The sequence below is a fragment of the Neofelis nebulosa genome, chromosome 3, assembly GCF_028018385.1.
Source record: "Neofelis nebulosa isolate mNeoNeb1 chromosome 3, mNeoNeb1.pri, whole genome shotgun sequence".
In the NCBI taxonomy this organism is placed as follows: domain Eukaryota; kingdom Metazoa; phylum Chordata; class Mammalia; order Carnivora; family Felidae; genus Neofelis; species Neofelis nebulosa.
The window spans coordinates 79,204,212-79,229,696 of record NC_080784.1 but is presented as its reverse complement, the minus strand read 5'-3'; the positions used below and the strand labels follow the sequence as shown (position 1 = coordinate 79,229,696).

Genomic DNA, 25,485 nt, shown 5'->3' with positions numbered 1-25,485 from the left:
CTGGTTCTGATGTTTGCTCTAGCTATTCAGATTGTAGTTTTTGCCTTTTTGTATACTTTGTAATTTTTTCTTGATACCCAGACATGATATATCAGGTAAGCTGTAAATAGGCCTCTAGTAATGTGATTGAATGTGTGGGAGGAAATGTTCTATAGACCTGTGATAAGGTCTCAGTCTCTTAATATCCCTGTATCTCTCTGGGCTGTGAACTATACAAGTGTTTCTTAGGATCTTTTTTCTCCCCCTATAGGTGGGAGAGGAAGGCCAGAATGGACTGAAGTTGGGTATTGCCCTTCACCACGTCAGTTAAGCTCTGAAAATAACCCAGCAGGTTAGGCTCCAGTTAACTAATTTCCCTTGAAGGTAGGCCATGTAAAGAAGAGTGTGATCTGGCAAATTTCAAAATGGTTCTGTCTCTCTGATATTTACTGTGGGAATCTGCTCAATTTCCTGGAGGTAACTATCACAACACTATGGTGGTCTTCTTATGACTGGGTCCTCTTGGAGTTTTGTTGTTGTTGTTGTTGTTGTTGTTTTTTGTTTAACTCTTGGGATTGTTCACACTGAGCCTCCAGCTATTTGCCAATGACAGCTCATTTTTCCTAATTGGTGCCGGTTCTCACATCAATTTCTTTTTTAACATTTGATTTTAAATATGGTATAATATGCAGTGTTACATTTGTTTCAGATGTACAGTATAGTGATTCAACAGCTCTACGCACTCATTATTCAGTGCTCATCATGATAAGTGTACTCTCAGTCCGCTTCACCTATTTCACCCACCCTCTCTCCCACATCCCTTCTGGTAACCACCAGTTTGTTCTCCAAAGAGTCTGATTTTTGTTTTCTTTTTTACTTTGTTCATTCATTTTATCCAATTCCACATATGAGTGAAATCATTGTATTTGTCTTTCTCTGATTGAGTTATTTCACTTGGCATTCATTCTAGATCTGACCATGCTGTTCGAAATGGCAAGATTTCATTAGTTTTTATGGCTCAGTAATATTCCATTGTGTATATTTACCATTTCTTCTTTATCCATTCATTTATCAACGGCCACTTTCGTCTTCCATAATTTGGCTATTTTAAATAACGCTACAATAAATACATGGATGCACACGTCTTTTTGAATTAGTGTTTCTGTATTCTTTGGGTAAATACCCAGTAGTGCAGTGACTAGATTGTATGGTAGTTCTATTTTTAATTTTTTGAGGAACTTCCATACTGTTTTCCATAGTAGCTGCACTGGTTTGCATTCCCACCAACAGTGCAAGAGGATTACTTTTTCTCCATATCTTTGCCAACCCTTGTTTCTCCCCATATCAATTTCCACTCACCAGTCTCTGCTCTGGTAACTGCAACTCCCTGTATTTGAGTGTCTATTTCTTTAACCAGTTTTCTCTGTCTTTTCCCGTCTCTTATAGATCCATGAGAAGTTAATTTTTTAGTATATTCAGCTTTTTTACATGTTAAAATGGAGTGGAGACTTCCAGGCTCCTTACATGTGGAACCAGAAACCAGAAGTCCTCATTTATTATTTTTTTAATCAAGAAACTGGCTGTAATGTCCATCCTAATCCTAAGCAATGTAAATTCATTAAATATAATAGGAACCAGGCTCTCTGAAAGCTAAGATATAAATTGAGGAACTTGTTCTGTGAACAGAATTTCAACACTAACAAGCAACACATAATAGATATCTATTTAGCCTGCTTGGTGTCCATTAGCTATTTTTCTGTTAGCAGTATGTAATTTTCCTTTGGGGAGCTACCCTTCCCCCAATGGATATAACCTCTGTGAAACTCAAGCAAAATTCTCTGCCCTCCCATGGCAGAGTGTTGGATTCATGATTCAAATTAAGCTAATCAGATGTTCTCTCCCTGGAATTTGAATTTAAAGCATAGAAACAAAAAAGTCTTATAAGTGACAACAGCTTATCTGTCTCCCAAAGACAAATAGAGATTTTTTTTCCCCTTACTTTTTGCTCCCTAAATCTTTGGAGTAGCTCTGTTTCAAATTCTGTGTGAAATCTGATTCTTTAACTATTTTTCCTATATTTTTCCTATAAATTTTCTTTTTGCTTTGGTTAACCAGAATGGGTTTTCTGTTGTTTATAAACACAAGATCCTAATAAATTAAGCCAAATATACATCACTTTAAAATGCAAATAGCCACCCGGTGTTACATGGAAGTATTGAGTCACTATATTGTACACCTGAAATTAATATTACCCTGTGTGTTAAACTAACTGGAATTTAAATAAAAACTTTTTTAAAAAAACTTAAAAAATAGATGGGGGAGGAGCCGAGATGGCAGAACAGCATGGAAGTTTTTTCTGTGTCTCGTGTCCATGAAATACAGCCAGACCAACACTAAACCATCCTACACACCTAGAAAACTGATGGGAGGATTAACACAGCAATCTGCACAACTTGAACCACAGAATTCAGCAGGTATGTGGCACGGAGAGGTGAGTTTGGGGAGCGAGAAGCCTCAGAGGGTAGGGAACCGCTTTTGGGGACGGAGAGAGGACAGAGACTGGGGAGGGGGGAAGAATATGGGAAAAGCACCCCTCCCCAAAGCAGCTGGAGAGAAAGTGGAAAACTGGAAACAGCCGCAGGGACTAAACTAAAAAGGGAGAAAGGAGAAAGGAGAAAGTTTAAATCCCATTAAGACTGTAAACAACGGCAGGGCAAAGTCTGTAACTCCACAGCTCAATACCTGGTGGTGCTCTGGTGGGAAAGACGAATCCCCAGGAACAGAGTGGGGTCCAGGAGGTTCTCAGGTCACACGGGGAAAAGCGGTTCCACTGCTGGAAGGGCATTTGGTAGAGACTGTTGAAGCCACCTGGTCCCAGCACACCCCAGAAAACGGCCACATCCACTGGTACTGGAACAAGGCCGCTAAGGGTGAAGCCTGGTGCCAGATGCGTGTTGTGATTTTCCATAATCCCTGAAAAGCTGCCACTATACTATCTCGTGAACTTTTTCCAGGGCAGGCTGGCACCTGGCCGCAGTCTCAGGGCACTGGCAGAAGCAGGGTCCAGCAAGCGTTCCTGGGCGCAGCCAACATTTGGCCATTGCTTGTTCAGCCATTGCTCAGTGAGACCCTCCCACAGAGGGGCGGAACGGGTGAAAGCCGCAGTCCTTCAGAAGTAAGGGGCCAGGGAAAACAGCCGCATCTGAGACAAAACTTGGGAGAGAGGTACTGCCTGGGGCCTGGTCATGGAGAGTGAAAAAGCGGGACGTGGACCAAAGCTGAAGACAGAGGACAGGTGCGTGATTTCTGATCCCGGAGAACAGACTGGTAGCCAAATGGTGCCATGGTCACCCCTCCCGCGCATGCGCATACGCACCTACAAGCACCGCCAACAATCCACCCCAGTAGGCTAGCAGCGCCAACTAGTGGAGAGCAGAGCTGTTACACTGAGCCCCACCCAACTGGGCCAACTTCCCTCTTCAAGAACACAAGTCTCACCGCCGACTTAGTTTATGGCCTATAAAGCACTACATAGACTAACTTCTAGGGGGAAATGAAGTAATTTCAGTCCTACTTCAATCTGTGAGCAGGTTCATCTATTCAATTTTCTTTCTTTTGTTTTCTTTTTCTCTTTTACATTTTCTTGAATACAGAAAGAGAAAAAATTCATTTTTATTTTCAATTTTTAATTAAAAATATTTTTCTTTAATTTTTATTATTATATTTTTTACTTTTGTGTAAATTTTTTCAAATTCTATTTTACTTCCATCATTTTGTTTTAGTCTACTTCAGTATATTCACCGTTTCAAATTTTCAAACAATTTCCTTTTTTTCTTCTTTCTTTTTGTTTTTTGTTTTTTGTTTCTTTTCTTTTTCTTGAATGTAGAAAGAGAAAAACTTCATTTTTACTTTCAATTTCTATTAAAAATATTTTTATTTAATTTTTTACCATATTTTTGCTTCTATGTAAATTTTTCAAATTCTATTTTACTTCCATAATTTGATTTTAGTCTACTACAGTGTATTCACTTTTTTCAAATTTTCAAACGATTTCTTTTTTCTCTTTTTTCTCTTTTTTCTCTTTTTCATTTCTTTTTTTCTTGAATATAGAGAAATAAAAAATTCATATTTATCTTTAATTTGTATTAAAATATTTTTCTTTAATTTTTTCCACTATATTCTTTACTTTTGTGTGTATTTTTTCAAATTCTATTTTACCCCCATCATCTCATTTTAGTCTACTTCAGTGTATTCATTTTTTCAAACTGTCAAACGATTTCCTTTTTTTTCTTCTTCTTCTCCCCACCCCCCCATTTTCTTTCTCTAATCTGTCAAACCACTTTCAACACCCAGACCAAAACACACCTAGGATCTAGCATCATCTATTCGATTTGTGTGTGTGTGTGTGTTTAATTTTTAATTTTAATATTTTTTAATTTTAACTTTTTTTATTTCAATTTTTATACCTGGTTAATTCCTTTTCTCCCTTCAAAATGACAAAACGAATGAATTCACCCCGAAAGAAAGACCACAAAGAAACGACAGCCAGGGATTTAACCAACACAGATACAAGCAAGATGTCTGAACCAGAATTTAGAATCATGATAATAAGAATACTAGCTGGAGTCAAAAATAGATTAGAATACCTTTCTGCAGAGATAAAAGAAGTAAAAAATAGCCAGAATGAAATTAAAAATGCTATAACTGAGCCGCAATCACGGATGGATGCAGTGGCGGCAGGATGTATGAGGCAGAACAGAGAATCAGCAATATAGAGGACAAACTTATAAAGAACTATGCAGCAGAAAAAAAGGGAGATTAAGGCAAAAGAGCACAATTTAAGAATTAGAAAAATCAATGACTCATTAAAAAGGAACAACATCAGAATCATAGGGGTACCAGAAGAGGAAGAGAGAGAAATAGGGGTAGAAGGGTTATGTGAGTAAATCATAGCAGAAAACTTTCCCAACCTGGGGAAAGACACAGACATCAAAATCCAGGAAGCACAGAGGACCCCCATTAGGTTCAACAAAAACTGACCATCAACAAGGTTTATCATAGTCAAATTCACAAAATACTCAGGCAAGGAGAGAATCATGAAAGCAGCAAGGGAAAAAAAGTCCCTAATATACAAGGGAAGACAGATCAGTTTTGCAGCAGACCTATCCACAAAAACTTGGCAGGCCAGAAAGGAGTGGCAGGATATATTCAGTGTGCTGAATCAGAAAAATATGCAGCCAAGAATTCTTTATCCAGCAAGGCTGTCCTTCAAAATAGAAGGAGAGATAAAAAGTTTCCCAGACAAATAAAATTTAAAGGAGTTTGTGACCACTAAACCAGCCCTGCAAGAAATTTTAAGGGGGACTCTCTGAGGGGAGAAAAGATGAATATATACATATAAAAATAAGTAAATACCAAAAGCAACACAGATTACAAAGGACCAGAGAACACCACCAGAAACTCAACTCTACAAGTATCATAATGGCAATAAATTCATATCTTTCAGTACTCACTCTAAATGTCAGTGAACTCAATGCTCCAATGAAAAGACATAGGGTAAGGGAATGGATAAGAAAACAAGATCCATCTATATACTGTTTACAAGAGACCCACTTTAGACCTAAAGACACCTTCAGATTGAAAATAAGGGAGGGAGAACCATCTATCATACTAATGGTGAACAAAAGAAATCCAGAGTAGCCATCAGACAATCTAGACTTCAAAATAAAGACTGTATCAAGAGATGCAGAAGGGAATTATATCATATACAAGGGGTCTATCCACCAAGAAGACCTAATTGCAAACATTTATGTGCCAAATGTGGGACACCCAAATATATAAATCAATTAATCACAAACATAAAGAAACTCATCGATAATAATACCATAATAGTAGGAGACTTCAACACCCCATTAACAGCAATGGGCAGCTCATCTAGTCAAAAAATCAGCAAGCAAACAATGGCTTTGAATGACACATTGGACCAGATGGACTTAACAGATATATTCAGAACATTTCATCCTAAAGCAGCAGAATACACATTCTTCTCCAGTGCACATGAAACATTCTGCAGAATAGACCATATACTGGGACACAAATCAGCCCTAAGTAAGTACAAAAAGATCAAGATCATACCGTGCATATTTTCAGGCCACAGCGCTATGAAACTCGAAATCAACCACAAGAAAAAATTTGGAAAGGTAACAAATACTTGGAGACTGAAGAACATCCTACTAAAGAATGAATGGGCTAACCAAAAAGTTAAAGGGCAAATTAAAAAGTACATGGATACCAAAGAAAATAATAACACCACAACCCAAAACCTCTGGGAGGCAGCAAAGGCGGTCATAAGAGGAAAGTATATAGCAATCCAGGCCTTCCTAAAGAAGGACGAAAGATCTCAGATACACAACCTAACCTTACGCCTTAAGGAGCTGGAAAAAGAACAGCAAGTAAAACCCAAACCAGCAGAAGACAGGAAATAATAAAGATTAGAGCAGAAATTAATGCTATCAAAACCAAAAAAAAAAACCAAAAAAAAAAAACCCAGTAGAACAGATCAATGAAACCAGAAGCTGGTTCTTTGAAAGAATTAACAAAATTGATAAACCATTAGCCAGTTTGATCAAAAAGAAAAAGGAAAGGACCCAAATAAATAAAATAAAGAATGAAAGAGGAGAGATCACAATAAAAACAACAGAAATAAAAACAATAACAAGAGAATATTTTGAGCAATTACATGCCAATAAAATGGGTAATCTGGAAAAAATGGACAAATTCCTAGGAACATATACACTACCAAAACTGAAACAGGAAGAAATAGATGATTTGAACAGACCCATAACTAGTAAGGAAATCGAATTAGTAATAAAAAATCTGCCAAAAAACAAGAGTCCAGGGCCAGATGGCTTTCCAGGGGAATTCTACCAAACATTTAAGGAAGAGTTAACACCTATTCTCTTGAAACTGTTCCAAAAAATAGAAATGGAAGGAAAACTTCCAAACTCTTTCTATGAAGCCAGCATTACCTTGATTCTAAAACCAGACAGAGACCCCACTAAAAAGCAGAACTATAGACCAATTTCTTTTTTTTTTTTTTTTTTTTTAAATTTTTTTTTCAACGTTTTTTATTTATTTTTGGGACAGAGAGAGACAGAGCATGAACGGGGGAGGGGCAGAGAGAGAGGGAGACACAGAATCGGAAACAGGCTCTGGGCTGATGGCTCAGAGCCTGACGCGGGGCTCGAACTCACGGACCGTGAGATCGTGACCTGGCTGAAGTCGGACGCTTAACCGACTGCGCCACCCAGGCGTCCCTAGACCAATTTCTTTGATGAACATGGATGCAAAAATCCTCAACAAGATATTAGCCAATCAGCTCCAACAATACATTAAAAAATTATTTACCATGACCAAGCGAGATTTATACCTGGGATGCAGGGCTGGTTCAGTATCCGCAAAACAATGTGAATCATCACATCAATAAAAGAAAGGAAAAGAACCATATGATCCTCTCAATAGATGCAGAGAAAGCATTTGACAAAATACAGCATCCTTTCTTGATAAAAACCCTCAAGAAAGTAGGGATAGAAGGAGCGTACCTCTATGAACAGCCCAATGCTAATATCATCCTCAATGGGGAAAAACTGAGAGCTTTCCCCTAAGGTCAGGAACAAGACAGGGATGTCCATTCTCATCACTGTTATTCAACATAGTATTGGAAGTCTTAGCCTCTGCAATCAGACAACACAAAGAAATAAAAGGCATCCAAATCAGCCAGGAGGAGGTCAAACTTTCACTCTTCGCAGATGACATGATACTCTATATGGAAAACCCAAAAGATTCCACCAAAAAACTGCTAGAATTGATTCATGAATTCAGCAAAGTTGCAGGATATAAAATCAATGCACAGAAATCAGTTGTGTTCCTATACACCAACAATGAAGTGACAGAGAAATCAAGGAATCGATCCAATTTACAGTTGCACAAAAAAAACAGAAAATACCTAGGAATAAATCTAACCAAAGAGGTGAAAAATCTATACACTGAAAACTATAGAAAGCATATGAAAGAAATTGAAGAAGACACAAAAGAATGGAAAAAGATTCCATGCTCCTGGATAGGAAGAACAAATATTGTTAAAATTTCGATACCACCCAAAGCACTCTACATATTGAATGTAATCCCTATCAAAGTAACACCAGCATTCTTCACAGAGCTAGAACAAATAATCCCAAAATTTGTATGGAACCAGAAAAGACCCGAATAGCTAAAGCAATCTTGAAAAAGAAAACCAAAGCAGGAGGCATCACAATTCCAGACTTCAAGCTATATGACAAAGCTGTAATCATCAAGACAATATGGTACTGGCACAAGAACAGACACTCAGATCAATGGAACAGAATAGAGAACCCACAAATGGACCCACAAATGTATGGCCAACCAATCTTTGACAAAGCAGGAAAGAATATCCAGTGGAATAAAGACAGTCTCTTCAGCAAGTGGTGCTGGGAAAACTGGACAGTGACATGCAGAAGAATGAACCTGGACCACTTTCTTACACCATACACAAAAATAAACTCAAAATGGATGAAAGACCTCAATGTATGACAGGAAGCCATCAAAATCCTCAAGGAGAAAGCAGGCAAAAACCTCTTTGATCTTGGCCGCAGCAACTTCTTACTCAACATGTCTCCAAAGGCAAGGGAAACAAAAGCAAAAATGAACTACTGGGACCTCATCAAAATAAAAAGCTTCTGCACAGCGAAAGAAACAATCAGCAAAACTAAAAGGCAACCGACAGAATGGGAGAAGATATTTGAAAATGACATATCAGATAAAGGGTTAGTATCCAAAATCTACAAAGAATTTATCAAACTCAACACCCAAAAAACAAATAATCCAGTGAAGAAATGGGCAAAAGACATGAATAGATACTTCTCCAAAGAAGACATCCAGATGGCCAACTGACACATAAAAAAATGCTCAACATCACTCATCATCAGGGAAATACAAATCAAAACATAATGAGATACCACCTCACACCTGTCAGAATGGCTAAAATTAACAACTCAGACAACAGATGTTGGCGAGGATGTGGAGAAAGAGGATCTCTTTTGCATTGTTGGTGGGAATGCAAGCTGGTGCAGCCACTCTGGAAAACAGAATGAGGTTCCTCAAAAAACTAAAAATAGAACTACCCTACAACTCAGCAATTGCACTACTAGGCATTTATCCAAGGGATACAGGTGTGCTGTTTTGAAGGGACACATGCACCCCCATGTTTATAGCAGCACTATCAACAATAGCCAAAGTATGGAAAGAGCCCAAATGTCCATTGATGAATGAATGGATAAAGAAGATGTGTTATACATATACAATGGAGTATTACTCATCAATCAAAAAGAATGAAATTTTGCCATTGGCAATTACGTGGATGGAACTGGAGGGTATTATGCTAAGTGAAATTAGTCAGAGAAAGACAAAAATCATATGACTTCACTTATATGAGGACTGTAAGAGACAAACCAGATGAACATAAGGGAAGGGAAACAAAAATAATATAAAATCAGGGAGGGGGACAAAACAGAAAAGACTCATAAATATGGAGAACAAACTGACAGTTACTGGAGGGGTTGTGGGAGGGGGAATGGGCTAAATGGGTAAGGGGCACTAAGGAATCTACTCCTGAAATCATTGTTGCACTATATGCTAACTAATTTGGATGTAAATTTTAAAAAATAAAAAAATAAAATTAAAAAAGAAGATCTACAAAGTTGACTAATAAAGAAAAAAGTCCTAATATGTATTGAGAACTTATATTCCCAAGCACTATTCTTGGCCTTTTGTACCTATTTATGATTTAATCATTTTGACTTCTTTATGATATAACTGTTATAACTCACTAGATAAATTGTTTGAAGGGAGAATTGGAGACATTAAATGATGTGCCTAATAAATTAAAAAAAATAAAAATAGAAAATTTAAAAAAAATTAAAAACTTAAAAAATAAATAAAATGCAAATAGCTTTCAGCAATATAAAACATGGTTTTCCTTTGGTGTCTATGGGTAATTATATGTAAATTATGTATAAAACCTCAATATTTAAATGAATTCCAAATTTAAAATAAAATCAGAAATGACTATCACTTACATTTTTTTCTGTCCATCCATTCCTCCAGCTCTACAAAGTTTATAACTTGTCTTGTCCTCCACAGACCAAGTCGATATTTAACACGATGGATTAGTCTATGATACATGTTTATAACTGCTCTCAAATTTGGTCCATGATGCAAAGCCTATAAAACAGCAATATAGACAGTAAAGCCCCATATTTACATATTTCTTTCATGTGTATTTAATCTGAATTTGCCCTTTTCATTTCATCTATTTCACCCAGTTTCTTAAATTATGAATGTATTTGTTAATGTTTATTCTGTAGGTTGGTTAAACACATGCACTGTTGAATGAGATAATCTCTTTGGAGTGCAGAGAGCTTCATCATAAACTGTTTTGTCATCAGATACCCGTAATTCCCATATCATAGAGTTTTCAATGATGGATACTTTCATGAAAGCTTCCTAGATTGACATCCAGATTTCTATATATGTAACCCACTTGGCCAGAATAAAAAAAGTTTTAAGGCAGTTTCTGTAATGGTGATTCTTGCCTAAGCTATTCACTAGGGGTGGGTGCTCAAATTCTCGTTCCTTTTCTTTCTTTTGAAAATTGTATGTTTGTATCTTTTACTTATTTTTTACTATAGTTTTTCATGTCTTTAAAACTCTGTTAAATAAATTAATCATTTTCAACATATGTGCAAATTTTGTTCTTTCAATTTACCTTTTAACTGTGACTATATTTTCTCTATATACATTTTCTATATTCTACTACAATAAATTTGAAAAATTAAAGTATAAAAACCAATCTATTTCAGATTTCTTCTTTTCTTTAAAATTTTTTTTTTTTTCAACGTTTTTTTTATTTATTTTTGGGACAGAGAGAGACAGAGCATGAACGGGGAAGGGGCAGAGAGAGAGGGAGACACACAGAATTGGAAACAGGCTCCAGGCTCCGAGCCATCAGCCCAGAGCCTGACGCGGGGCTCGAACTCACAGACCGCGAGATCGTGACCTGGCTGAAGTCGGACGCTTAACCGACTGCGCCACCCAGGCGCCCCCAGATTTCTTCTTTTCTAAGAAGTTTCATTTTATTTAACAATTCAATTATTTTTACTGGTTTACATTTTCTAGCTCATTAATTTCTCTATTTATCTTTATTAATTCCTTTTTTAAGGATTATTTTCCTGTGCTTGACTTCTTAAATTATAAATCTTTTTTTTAATTTTTTTTAATGTTTATTTATTTTTGAGACAGAGAGGGACAGAGCATGAATGGGGGAGAGTCAGAGAGAGGGAGACACAGAATCTGAAACAGGGTCCAGGCTCTGAGCTGTCAGCACAGACCCGACGCAGGGCTCGAACTCACAGACAGCGAGATCGTGACCTGAGCCGAAGTCGGCCACTTAACTGACTGAGCTAACCAGGTGCCCCTTGACTTCTTAAATTAAAGACATCTATTTTCATTACTTTTTTTTAGAATGTGTTTAAGCCCATGAATTTTTCTCTGAGTCATCTTTCCTTTGATGTGCTTTGTATACCGTTTTACAAGTGAAAAAACTGAAGCAAAAAAAAAAAAAAAAAAAAATCTTTAAATAAGTTTCCCAGTTATTGGGTGTTTTTCTGCAATAGCTATTAAGTTAGTAACTTGCAGAATTGGTCTTGAACCCAAAACTAGGACACTTCAGACCCCATACTTTTTATTATACACTATATTCCTCTTAATTTACTTGAATTTAGTATTTTTCATGCATTCTGTGAATTTTTGTTTTGGTTTCTTTCCTAAAACATTTCTTTCAACATTTAATAACATTTCCCAATGTTTATTTTTAATCTGCCATTTATTCAACAGGCTGTCACTTTATTTTAAAAAAATAAATGAATTGGTCACACTTGTGGAGCATTCCCTACCATATGAATATTAGTGGAAGGCAGAACAAACCTCCCACAATTTGAAGCCACACATCAGATACTAATGACCAAAGCCTCCTCTGTTAAAGCTTTGTTCATTATCCACATCAACACCAGATTTTGAATCGAAACTCGTGATGGTTTAGATGCAAAACACTGGTATATCCATTTGCGTGGTAGAGTGTGGCAACAATGTCCATTTTTCAAGGGCAGCATTGGTGGAGGTAGGAATACCCAGGATTGGGTGTCTGCATTAGATTCCTTCTATGTAGGATGTAGTTGGAGTTCTGAGAGCTATCTAACCTTCATCATCCCTTCATGTTTCTAAACTTAGTTCTCCAGACCTCTGCCCAGTATTCTCCTCAATATCTCTCTGCTTAAATCTGTTAGCAAGTTTCTTTTGCTTATAATTAAGAATCAAGCAATGTTTTCATTGTGCCCCTAGAGCATGAGCCAAAAGGATCCTGGTTGCAGTGTGTCTCTTAGACGGATGATGACATTTGCTAAGAGAGCAGGAGCACTGGGCAGCTATCAGACCCAACTGGAGTGTGTTTCCCTCCAAATTTAACAGAGCCTCTTTGGGGACACAACCCAACTTGTAGGGGACTCCTCAGATCTAAGGCATTCAGAAGGTTACCTAGGTTTTTATGTTTAACAATTTGGGTCAGATCTGCATGGTTCATCTGCATGGTTCAGCATGGAAAATAATCCATGCATCTGCAACCATGTCCATCTGCATGGTTCTTATTACAATGTGTCTCTCTCCCAGTCCTCTGCATGGGAATATGCCTCTGCTATGGTGCTATGTACATCTCAGTTAATAAATCTTTCACCAATTTCTAAACATTTCTCAAGATAGAATCTATCAAAAAAATGTACAAATTGATATTTACAAAAACAATATTGGAATCTAAAAGACACACTGCAAATTAGTAATTATAGTTTTCTAATTCATGCTAACTTAAAAGGTAAATGTATCATACTTATGACACATCAACATTTAAATTTTTTCCAGTATGCACTTTCAGTCTGCCTTTTGTTTGATATAGTCATCTCTCTTTTTAAAAAAAAAGTATTAGGGGTGCCTGGGTGGCTCAATCTGTTAAGTGTCCAACTTTGGCTCAGGTCATGATCTCACTGCTCCTGAGTTTGAGCCCTGTGTTGGGCTCTGTGCTGACATCTCAGAGCCAGGAGCCTGCTTCAGATTCTGTCTCCATCTTTCTGCCCCTCCCCTGCTCACTCTCTGTTTCTGTCTCTTTCTCTCTCTCTCTCTCTCTCTCTCAAATATAAAATAAAACATTAAGAAAAATTTTTTGAAGTAAGGAATGGATTCCTTGCTTGGATAATTCCACTACCATATGACACTTACTAGGGCTTAATTTCTTTGATTACTAGCAGGAGTTCTCTCTTTTCATATTTATTTGCCATTTATACTTCTACAGAGAAGCTATTATTATGGTATATTTCTTATCAGTTTGTAAGAGATCTTTACATGTGGAGTTTTTTTTAAACACTTGCAAAATATTACAGCAAATGTTTTACTACAGATTGACTTTCTAACTTTTAAAAAATGATGTTTATTGTGTACTCCATTGGAGTACTACGTGGCAATGAGAAAGAATGAAATATGGCCCTTTGTAGCAACATGGATGGAACTGGAGAGTGTGATGCTAAGTGAAGTAAGCCATACAGAGAAAGACAGATACCATATGGTTTCACTCTTATGCGGATCCTGAGAAACTAACAGAAACCCATGGGGGAGGGGAAGGAAAAAAAAAACAAGAGGTTAGAGTGGAAAAGAGCCAAAGCATAAGAGACTCTTAAAAACTGAGAACAAACTGAGGGTTGATGGGGGGGTGGGAGGGAGGGGAGGGTGGGTGATGGGTATTGAGGAGGGCACCTTTTGGGATGAGCACTGGGTGTTGTATGGAAACCAATTTGACAATAAACTTCATATATTGAAATAAATAAATAAATAAATAAATAAATAAATAAATAAATAAATACACATTAAAAAATAAAAAAGAAAAAAAGAAACCAATTTGACAATAAACTTCATATATTGAAAAAAATGATGTTTAAAAATAAAAGCAGGTAACTTAACCACGTATATTAACTGAAGTGTAACCTTGTTTAAACACATTGGACATTATCTAAAAGGGTCTTTATACAAAAACCTTATTAAAACTAAGCAGGAAAAGATTTTTAAACTTAAACTAAACCAAATGAAATAAAAAATGAGTATTTTGAGTTGTTATCTTAAGCACATATACATAGACACACACAAGTATACAAGCCATAAATAATGTTAACTATGATTTTTGTATTCACTTCCCCATCCACTAAAAAAATAGTGAAGCCCTTAGCCACACCCATGTAGCTAAAGCAAATGTCTCTCCCCTGGGCTTGGTTCTTCTCTTTTTAGGCCTCTTCTCTATAACACCTGCTGTTGTCATCCGCTCTGATCTTGGTCAGAATGATTATTATATACCTGAAGTACATGGTTAATCCTTCTATCTCTAATTGCTTAGTATAAAGACTGTGAGTACACATTCTTAGTCAACTGTATCACTGAATCTTGTTTTCCTCCCACACGCCTCTGCAAAACGTAGCAGCTTCTGATTGCCACACAATTGGTGTCCCTTTATATGAATATAGCATCTCTCTGCATCATTCCCCTGATGTGATCACATCCCAATTGGCTTTACAGTATTAGAAGGTAGTTTTAATCTAAATTTAGCTTTTGACCTGATACTCCAATGTCTATGTTGAGCCTGATCTAAGAAAAGACTCCACCATTTTGCGATGATTGCTGAATACTGTTGTTACCAAAATGGTCTAATGTTTTAAAGTGTCTGTAGCCAGACAGGCTTCAGTTTTATGCTCAAAATTCAAGTATGCCACTGGCTGGATGTGTAACTTTAGACAAATTTTGTTAACTCTCTGTGCCTTATTTTTCATAGCTAGTAAAGATAATTATGCAACTTAGAGGGATGGTATCACTTCAATTCTTGATCCCCAACCTCACCTGGCCTGAAAATTCACCCATGTTTTCCTAGGCATCTCTCTTTTTTGTCATTTTCTATAGAAATTCAATCTCCTCAAACATTCAAACTCACCTTCTAAATGCTCTCAGCAAATGAGAAAACATTAGATTATTGCTGTCTCAACTTCCTATCACCAAATCTAAACACTCAGCAATACCGTTTGGTCCTACAATATAGAAATATGTCTCTCTTACCTAAGGCTAATCCTGTCAGGTGTCTTAAAAACACACCCTTTCCAATATTCTTAGCCTTTTAATATGGATTATCCTCATCTCTCATATCATCAACCTTCTCCTCTTACTCGCTTTTTCAATAAGCATTTAAATGTACTTAAGTATTTTCCATCTTAACCTTTCTTTCCCTAAACCTCATAGTGTCTCATCTTTATCTACTCTAGATATTTTCACTTCCTTGCTTCCTTGCAAAATTTTTGTCTCAGGGAGTTACATTATAATGGAAGGAACAGTAATCCAGTAAATAAATATCTATGTGTTGGGTGGCAATAAGTGGTTTGAAAAACAATAAAGTCTTTTAAATGGAATAGGGAGTGACCAACATCACATCTACTGAAACTTGCCAGGGTGATCCATGAACTAACTATTGCAAAGACAGGAAATTCTCTCTAGACCTTCATTCCTAGCAGCATTTGAGACTAGCTACCCTGCTTTCTTTCTTAGACTGCCTCTGAACTTCCTTGATCTAGCATATTCTGGTTTTGTTCTTACCCCTCTGGCTAATGCTTTACTGTTACTGGATTTTTCATCATCTGCCTTCCTCCTGAACAGTGTGCTTTCTCACTCTTACCCTTTAACTGCTTTTCTCCTTACTCTATATATTCTCCCCAGACAATACATCAACTCCCGTGGCTCCAGTTAGTATCACTAATAATAATCTCAAATCTCTGGATGGGGGCAGAGTACAGGAAGTTATCCTTGGTCAGGGAGCTAAATAAAAATATTTACAAATGTGTTTTTTTTCAAATTTCTCATCTTCTGATCCAGATATTCTATTATAATCCTCTATCATATTGAAAATAACTTATTTTAATTTATATATTTATTTTAACTAATTAAATTAATTAATTAACTAATTAGGGGCCTAATATGTGCCAGGAATGTTCTAGACTTTGTGAACAGATTAATAAACAGAAAAGGCAAAATTTTTGTCTCAGGGAGTTACATTATAATGGAAGGAACAGTAATCCAGTAGATAAATATCTATGTGTTGGGTGGCAATAAGTGGTTTGAAAAACAATAAAGTCTTTTAAATGGAATATGGAGTGACCAGACTGGACGTTATTTTTTGGGTAGTAAGGGGCAGTCTTTTTGATAATTAACACAGGTTAATTAGCACAGACATGAATGAAGAGAGCCATCTAGTCACCTGGGTAAAGAGCTTTCTCGGAGATAACATGAGAATCATTGCTAAATGGAGCTACTTTCATGAGTGGGAAGGTTTTATCATCTTCCTCAAGTGTGTTAAGGTGGAAAAGAATTTAAGAACTACTGATGAATTCTAAATGTTTCTTTATGGACCAATCTTCCTTCTGAGTTTTGGACCCATATATTCAACTTCTTCCCAGACATCTCAAAGATTTCCCACAGGTAGTTCAAAGTCAGTGTTAAAACTTGGACTCTCCTTTCCTTTATGCCCCACTCCTACCTGCTCTTCCTCTTAACTTCTGTATTTCACAATCATCCACTGGGTTGCCCAAGACAAAAACCACAAAAACTGAGGAACTGTTCTTGACTCCTCCCTCTCCCTTACCTTCAAGTCCATTTAAACCCAATGTCCTATCTTTGCTCCATCTCTCCATCCCTAACTCAAGCCACCATTATCACACACTGAATTATTGACAAAGTATATTAGTTGCCCTCTCTTCCTCTTCCCCAATTCACTACCCAGAGACAGTAATTTTTCTAAAAGGCAAATCTGTTAATATCACTGATTTCCTTTAAAGTCATCCATTCCCATATACTAAATAAAAGCATAAAGTCCTTAGCCTGATTTTTAAGAAAATGCGTAATCTAACTGCTATCTCAGCGTCATCTACTGCCACTGTCCTCCCAACCAACCCCTAGCCCCTCAATGTTCTATCTCACCTAAGGCCATTGATATTGTCTTTCCCTGTGCCTACAACACTCTGAGCCTCTCAGATGACCTGACAAAACATAACTTCCCCTCATTTTCCAGATCTCAATGTATAGGCACTATCCAACCCCTACACCAGACACAGCCTTTTGGATTAAATGGCCTTTCTAATTTCTCTATTAGTACCCAATACTTCTTTTAGTTATCCGCATATATCTCTGGACTATATGCTCTATGATATCACACACCAGGCAAGAAATTGGATCCAGTAGTAACTGTTATTAATTTTTTTAAGTAATCTTGAATAAAGAACACAGTTCCCCTGGTGTCTGGGAGCTAGCAAACTTATGTAATAAAACTTTTCTGATCCATGTCGCCTGTGCCATAGGGCCTATGTATGGGCTTAAGGATTTTCTTATTGTTTCTGTTTTGTGTTTTGAGATAATGAGAGAAAATCTATAATCTATTGAACTTTCAAAGGATTCTATAACCTCCAAAAGGTTAAAAACCACTGGCCTATGTATGGAGTATTGCTATCATAACCTTAAGCCTCAGATTTTCCAGAAGTATCCCAAGTTTATTTATTCAACAAATATTTATTCAAAAATAACAAATATTTATTCAAAATTCAATTTGAACACTTTCTTATTGCAACCATCAGCTTTTCAAGTGCCCTAGGATTTCAGTATGTTTGGCAAATAGCAAATGAATATTATCAATTTAAGCCTAAAATTTAAAAATTTAAATTATAAATATTCATAGAAAAATATTAAAATTAAGTAAAATCTTAGAGGCATTATACTCAGAAAAATACTGTTTTTGTATCTTTATAGGTTTTTTTTTAAAGATCATTATTAATTATTCCAAAACACATGCAAACAACACAGAGTTTTTAAAAGGAAAAGGACACTTTCAATGGTGGAAACAATTCTGGTACTTAAATGCAGCAACCTCTGTGGTACCCTTATGACTGATCTAATTCAATGTTGCTTCATTATTTCTAAATAAACCCAAGCTGGAGCATTTCACAGGAAATGGTGGAAATTGTACATTCTCTTGAGGTATCGTAAAGTGACATTCTCATAGACACTGTCCACGGCTACCAGATCTGAAGCAGTAGCCAAACAATATGACCATGGAAGTCTTCCAGCGCAGAGATTGCCATGGTGCTGACAATTATCCAGTGATTTGCTGCACAGCCTCCAGGGCAGAAACTCTATCAAGAATTCCCCCAACTGCAACCCTGTACACAGGCACAGTCCTGGAACTTGACGATGTGTGCATTACAGGCCTGATGCACTAGCTGTTCAACAGCAGGCAAGACAACATTCACCATATAAAGAGAGCAGTCATCCAACATACAAAGCACCATATGAGTGATATAATAAAAAAGAAAATCAGTGATTGTAACAAATTTTATAACCAAGTCAAAGTCAACAGTCTAGTTTAAACTGGCTCCAACCCATTAAAAGTGCTTCCCATTCTTTCCATTTCAAATTCTACCTCTACATAGAAATTCAGCATTTTCCTTGTCTCTCCTTTTCACCATTCTCTTGGGCCCATTCTTGCTCTCTAAGTTTACTAAGACTCATTTCTCTACCAGAGGTGATGGATGACTCTATAATTCACTCTAACACAAGAAATTCTATAATTAAATCATAATATAAATACATAATCATATATGTGATATATAACCATATATGTTATATATTATGTACTTATATATATGTGTGTGTATATATATATATATATATACACATATGCATATACATTATTTCTCTCTACATATAAATATGAATCATTGGGAGTGTCCTGATAAATTTCTATAACTATATTTTGTTGAATTAATTCATCCATTCAATACATATTTACTGAATACTTACCATGTACTAATCACTATTCTAGGCATTCAAACACAGTAGCAAACAAAACAGAAACAATGTAAACATATACAAAAACCTAAACAAACAAGAAAAAAAGCAGATAATAAGTGCAAATAGTTAATATAATAGAGGGTGTATATTACATGTCAAAATAGTGTAGCACTATAAATATAAAAATAAAGGGTATATTCTTCCAAATAGGTCACATATTTGTATTGCTTATGACAGACATGTATATAAAGGTCACAATATAGATAGCTGAGCACAAGAATGACCAAAAGGATAGAGAGATAATTACTGCTTAACGGACCTGAGACACTGTCTAAGCACATATATGCAAGGAAGATCTTGAAAGATGAGTTGGAGTTTATCAGAAGATTAGGAAGGAAGAGTATTCCATCCGAAGAGAACAGCATAAAAACATAAGATACAGGGGTGCCTGGGTGGCTTGGTCGGTTAAGCGTCCAACTTCGGCTCAGGTCATGATCTCACGGTCCGTGAGTTCGAGCCCCATGTCGGGCTCTGTGCTGACCACTCAGAGCCTGGAGCCTGTTTCAGATTCTGTGACTCCCTCTCTCTCTGCCCCTCCCCTGTTCATGCTCTGTCTCTCTCTGTCTCAAAAATAAATAAATGTTAAAAAATTTAAAAAAAAAACATAAGATATAATAGGAAACAATCAGGGAATTAAAGAATTTGGGCTTTGCTAGAGCACATGGCATTAGTGAGGAATTCTCATGTGAGGAAGATGGACAGCAGGCAAGTGCCAGACCAGGGAGGTAATGTGTACCATGTTATGTTAGAGAATTTATGCTTTCTCTTATAAGCAATATAGGCCATTAAAAGATGATAAGAAATGGCATAAGGTAATCTGTGTGAAGTTTCTATAATTTTATATGACAGATTGGGGGGTAAGTAGAAAAGAGGATAAATAGGAGATAACTGTAGTTCTCCATGTGAGAGTTAGTAACTAGAAGCTCTGGCAAGAAACAAAGAGAGGAAGAGCAACACAAGAAATATTATGCATGTGATAATCAATTAAATATGGAAGTGAGCGAGTTGAAAGTATAAAAAACTCCAGGTATACCTTGGTGGGTGGTGGAATGGTTCATCAATATAGGTAGTACGGGGTGGGGGTGGGGTGGGGGGTCCAAGATAGGGCATAGGAAAATCCTGAACTCCTCTCTTCCCACAAACACACCAAACCTGCAGCTATGTATGGAACTATTCCCTCTAAAAAAGAACTGAAAACTAGCAGAACTATTCCTCTATAACAAAGGATTAAAGGTCCACATCCAGATGGGTAGGAAAACCAACAGGGTTTGCATCCAAGGAATACAAAGGGCTATAGGAAACCAAGATTCTCTTATTGAAAGGCTCACCTGCAGTCTCACTCATGTTGGGACCTACCACAAAAGCAGTAGTTTGAAAAGCACCTAGACTACAGGTGAAGGAGATTCACTTGCTAATCTTAAAGGATTTGTTGAAGGGGCAGGGGACAGCTGGGACTCTCTTCAGAGATGGAGGCACTGGCAGCTGTCAGTTTTGCACTCTCTCCCCACCCCAGTAGCACAGGAGAGTATGTACAGACTCAGTGCCATCCTGCTGCCTTGCTAAGGCTGGTGGGGGTGAATGGCGGTGGCACCCCTGCCTTCACTGGCTGGGGCCCATGAGCGTGAGCAGTCACAACATTCTCCCAGTCCCTTGCTAAAGACTGTGAGCATGGGTGTTTGCAGCCCTGCTCCACTCCCTAGCTGAGGCCAACAAGTGCAAGTGATGATGACATTCTCCCACTCCCGTGCTAAAACCAGCATTAAATTTAAGAAGACTGAAATCGTACCAAGCATGAACACTGAATGGTATGAAACTAGTAATTAATTTCAAGAAAAGAAAACTCACAAATATGCAGAGATTAAAGAGCATACTACTAAACAACCACAGAGTTAACAAAGAAATCAGAGAAATTTTTAAAATACCAAGAGACAAAGGGAAACAGATATATGACATACCAAAATCTATGGGATGCAGCAAGTATTTCTAAGAGGCAATTCATAGCAGTATAGGCCTACCTCAACAAAAACAAAAAACAAAAAAACAAAACAAAACAACACAAAAAAACAAGAAAAATCTCAAATAAACTATTTAATTTTGCACCTAAAGGAATAAAAGAAGAAAAAGTGAAGTCTAAAGTTAGTAGAAAGAAGGAAATAATAAAGATCAGAGCAGATATAAGTAAAATAGATACTAAAAAGATAATATAAAAGATCAATAAAAGTAAGAGCTGGTTCTTTAAAAAGATAAACAAAAATTGACAAACATTTAGCTAGACTTACCATGAGGAAAAAAAAAGAAAACTCAAATAAAATAAGAAATGAAAAAACTTACAACTGATACCACAAAAAATACCAAGAATAAGACTACTGTGAATAATTATATGCCAACAAATTGGACAAACTAGAAGAAGTGGATAAATTCCTACAAACATACAATCTTTCAAGAGTGAATCAGGAAAATACAGAAAATATGAATATATCAGTTAATAGTGAGGATATTGAATTAGTAGTCAAAAACCTCCCAAAAAACAAAAGTCCAAGACTAGATAGCTTTACTGGTGAATTCTACCAAACATTCAGAGAAGATTTAATACCTATACTTCTCAAACTCTTCCAGAAAATTAAAGGAATGAACACTTTCAAACTCACTTTATGAAATGAGTACTACCCTGATGCCAAAACCAGAGAAGGTAAAGAAAGAAGAAAAGAGAAGAAAAGAGAAGAGAAGAGAAGAGAAGAGAAGAGAAGAGAAGAGAAGAGAAGAGAAGAGAGAAGAGAGAGATGGAGGGAGAGAAAAAGAAAGAAAGAAAGAAAGAAAGAAAGAAAGAAAGAAAGAAAGAAAGAAAGAAAGAAAGAAAGAAAGAAAGAAAGAAAGAAAGAAAGAAGAGAGAGAGAAGAAAGAAAGAAAGAAAGAAAGAAAGAAAGAAAGAAAGAAAGAAAGAAAGAAAGAAAGAAAGAAAGAAAGAAAGAGAAAAGAAAATTCACAGGCCACTGTCCCTAAAGAACATAAATGCCAAAATTCTCAAAATATTAGCACTGAATTCAATAATACATTAAGATGATCATATACCATGACCAAGTGAAATTTATTCCAGGGATACAAGAATGTTTCAACACCCATAAATAAATCAACCTGTTGCACCACATTAACAAAATGAAGGATAAAATTCATATGATCATCTCAGTAGATGTAGAAGCATTTGATAACATTCAATGTCCATTTATGATAAAAAAAAAAAACCTCTCAGTAAAGTGGGTATAAAGGGTCCATACCTCAACATAATAAGAAGGTCATATATAACAAACCTATAGCTAAAATATGCTCAACAGTGAAAAGCCAAAAGCTTTCCTGGAAGATCAGGAACAGGGAAAGAGGCCCACTCTCACCACTTTTATTCAACACTGTATCAGAAGTCCTAGTCATGGCAATTAGAGGAAAGAAAAAAAAAGGAAATAAAAGCCTTGCAAATTGGAAAAGAAGAAGTAAAATCGTTACATTTGCAGATGACATATATGGAAAATCATTGGGGCACCTGGGTGGCTTAGTCCATTGTGTCCAACTTTAGCTCAGGTCATGATCTCATGGTTTGTGAGTTCAAGCCCTGCACTGGGCTTTGAGCTGACAGCTCAGAGCCTGGAGTCTGCTTCAGAGTCTGTCTCCCTCTCTCTCTGCCCTTCCCCCTGTTTGTGCTTTCTCTCATTCAAAAATAAACATTAAAATTTTTTTTAAAAAGAAAATAAAAACATAAAGACTCTACCAAAATACTATTAGATTTAATAAATGAATTCAGTAAAGTTGCAGGCTACAAAATCAATATATAGAAATATGTTGTTTTTCTTTATAGTTATAACAAGCTATCAGAAAAAGAAATTAAGAAAGTAATCTTATTTATAAGTACATCCGAGAGAATAAAATACCTAGAAATAATCCTTTTTTCCCAAGATTTTATTTAAATTAGTTAGTTAACATAGTGTAGTACTGGTTTCAGGAATGGAATTTAGTGATTAATCACTTACATATAACAGCCAGTGCTCATCACAACAAGTGTCCTTCTTAATGCCCATCACCCATTTAGGCCATCCCCCCCACACACACACATTTCCCCCCAGCAACCCTTAGTTTGTTCTCCATAGTTAAGAGTCTCTTATGGTTTGACTCCCTCTATGTTTTTATTTTATTTTACTTTTCCTTCCCTTCATCTATGTTTATCTGTTCTGCTTCTTAAATTACATGTATGAGTGAAATCATATGGTATTTGTCTTTCTCTGACTGGCTTATTTCGCTTAGCATAATATACTCTAGTTTCATTAATGTCATTATAAATGGCAAGATTTCATTGTTTTTAATGGCTGAATAATACTCCATTGTATAGGGGCATCTGGCTGGCTCAGTCGGTTACGTGTCTGACTTCGGCTCAGGTCATGATCTCACAGTTCATGAGTTTGAGCCCCACGTCAGGCTCTGTGCTGACAGCTCAGAGCCTGGAGCCTACTTTAGATTCTGTGTCTCCTTCTCTCTCTGCTCTTCCCATGCTGTCACTCTCTGTCTCTCTCAAGAACAATTAAAAAAATTTTTTTAAATACTCCATTGTATATATATACCATTTCCTCTTTATTCATTCATCAATCAATGGACATTTAGGCTCTTTCCACAGTTTGGCTATTGTTGATAGCCTCTTGGGTGCATGTGCCTCTTTGAATCAGCATTTTTATATCCTTTGGGTAAATACCTAGTAGTATAACTGCTAGGTCATAGGGTAGTTCTATCTTTAACTTTCTAATGACCCTGCACACTGTTTTCCAGAGTGGCTACTCCAGTTTGTATTCCCACCAAAAGTGCAAGAGGGTTCTCCTTTCCCCTTTCTCCCACATCCTCACCAATATCTTTTGTTTCCTTAGTTGTTCATTTTAGCCATTTTGACAGGTGTGGGGTGGTATCTCATTGTGGTTTTGATTTGTATTTCCCTAATGTTGAGTGATGTTGAGCATTTTTTCATGTGTCTGTTCACCATTTGTGTGTCTTCTATGGAGAAGTATCTACTCGTGTCTTTTGCCCATTTCTTAACTGGATTATTTGGTTTTTGGGTGTTGAGTTTGATAAGTTCTTTATAGATTTTGGATATTAGCCCTTTATCTGGTATGTCATTTGCAAATATCTCCTCCCATTCTGCAGGCTGCCTTTGAGTTTTGTTGATTATTTTCTTTGCTGTGCAGAAGTGTCATTTTATCTTGGTGAGGTCCCAATAGTTCATGTTTGCTTTTGTTTCCCTTGCCTCTGGAGACGTGTCTAGTAAGAAGTTGTTATGGCTGACATCAAATAGGTTTCTGCCTGTGTTCTCCTCTAGGATTTTGATGGTTTCTTGTCTCACATTTAGGTCTTTCATCCATTTTGAATGTATTTTTGTGTATGGTATGAGAGAGTGGTCCAGTTTCATTCTTCTGCATGTCTCCAGTTTTCCCAACACTGTCTTTTTTCCACTGGATATTCTTTCCTGCTTTAAGATTAGTTGACCATATAGTTGTAGGTCCATTTCTGGGTACTCCATTCTGTTCCATTGATGTCTGTGTCTGTTTTTGTGCCAGTAACATACTGTCTTGATGATTACAGCTTTGTAATACAGGTCAAAGTCTGGAATTGTAATGCCTCTCACTTTGCTTTCCTTTTTAAACATTACTTTGGTTATTCAGGGTCTTTCCTGGTTCCATACAAATTTTAGAACTCTTTGTTCTAGCTCTATGAAAAATGCTGGTGATTTTGATAGGGATTGCACTGAATTTGTAGACTGCTTTGGGTAGTATAGAAATTTTAACAGTATTTGTTCTTCCAATTCATGAGTATGGAATGTTTTACCATTTCTTTATGTCTTCTTCAATATCTTTCATAAATGTTCTATAGTTTTGTGAGTACAGATCTTTTACCTGTTTGGGTAGGTTTATTCCTAGTTATCTTATGGTTTCTGGTGCAGTTGTAAATAGGATAGATTCTTTGATTTCTCTTTCTGCTACTTCATTATTGTATATGGAAATGCAGCTGATTTATTTATATTAATTTTATATCCTGTGACTTGACTGAATTCATGTATCAGTTCTAGCAATTTTTTTGGTGGTGTTTTTTGGGTTTTCCACACAGAGTATCATGTCATCTGTAAAGTGAAAGTTTGACTTCCTTGCTAATTTGGATGCCTTTTATTTCTTTTTGTTACCTAATTGCTGAGGCTAGGACTTCCAGTACTATGTTGAACAACAGTGGTGAAACTGGACATCCCTATTGTGTTCCTGACCTTAGGGAAAAAGCTCTAGTTTTTCCCCATTAAGGATGATACTAGCCGTGGGTCTTTCGTGTATGGCCTTTATGATGTTCTATCTCTACTTTCTTGAGGGTTTTTGTCAAGAAAGGATGCTGTAT

General features: G+C 36.6%; 1 protein-coding gene across 11 annotated transcripts in view; it reads right to left on the bottom strand.

The window, feature by feature from the left end:
• IQCM (IQ motif containing M) overlaps window positions 1-25,485 on the bottom strand; it is a 664,496-nt gene that overhangs the window by 379,430 nt on the left and 259,581 nt on the right. For 8 of the 11 annotated variants that reach the window (XM_058721193.1, XM_058721197.1, XM_058721198.1 and 5 more), the window contains exon 11: window positions 10,134-10,278. The exons of the other annotated variants lie outside the window; for them this stretch is intronic. In XM_058721193.1, coding sequence (XP_058577176.1) covers window positions 10,134-10,278 — 145 coding nt within the window. The remainder of the gene's footprint in view (window positions 1-10,133; window positions 10,279-25,485) is intronic. 11 annotated transcript variants of the gene reach the window in all.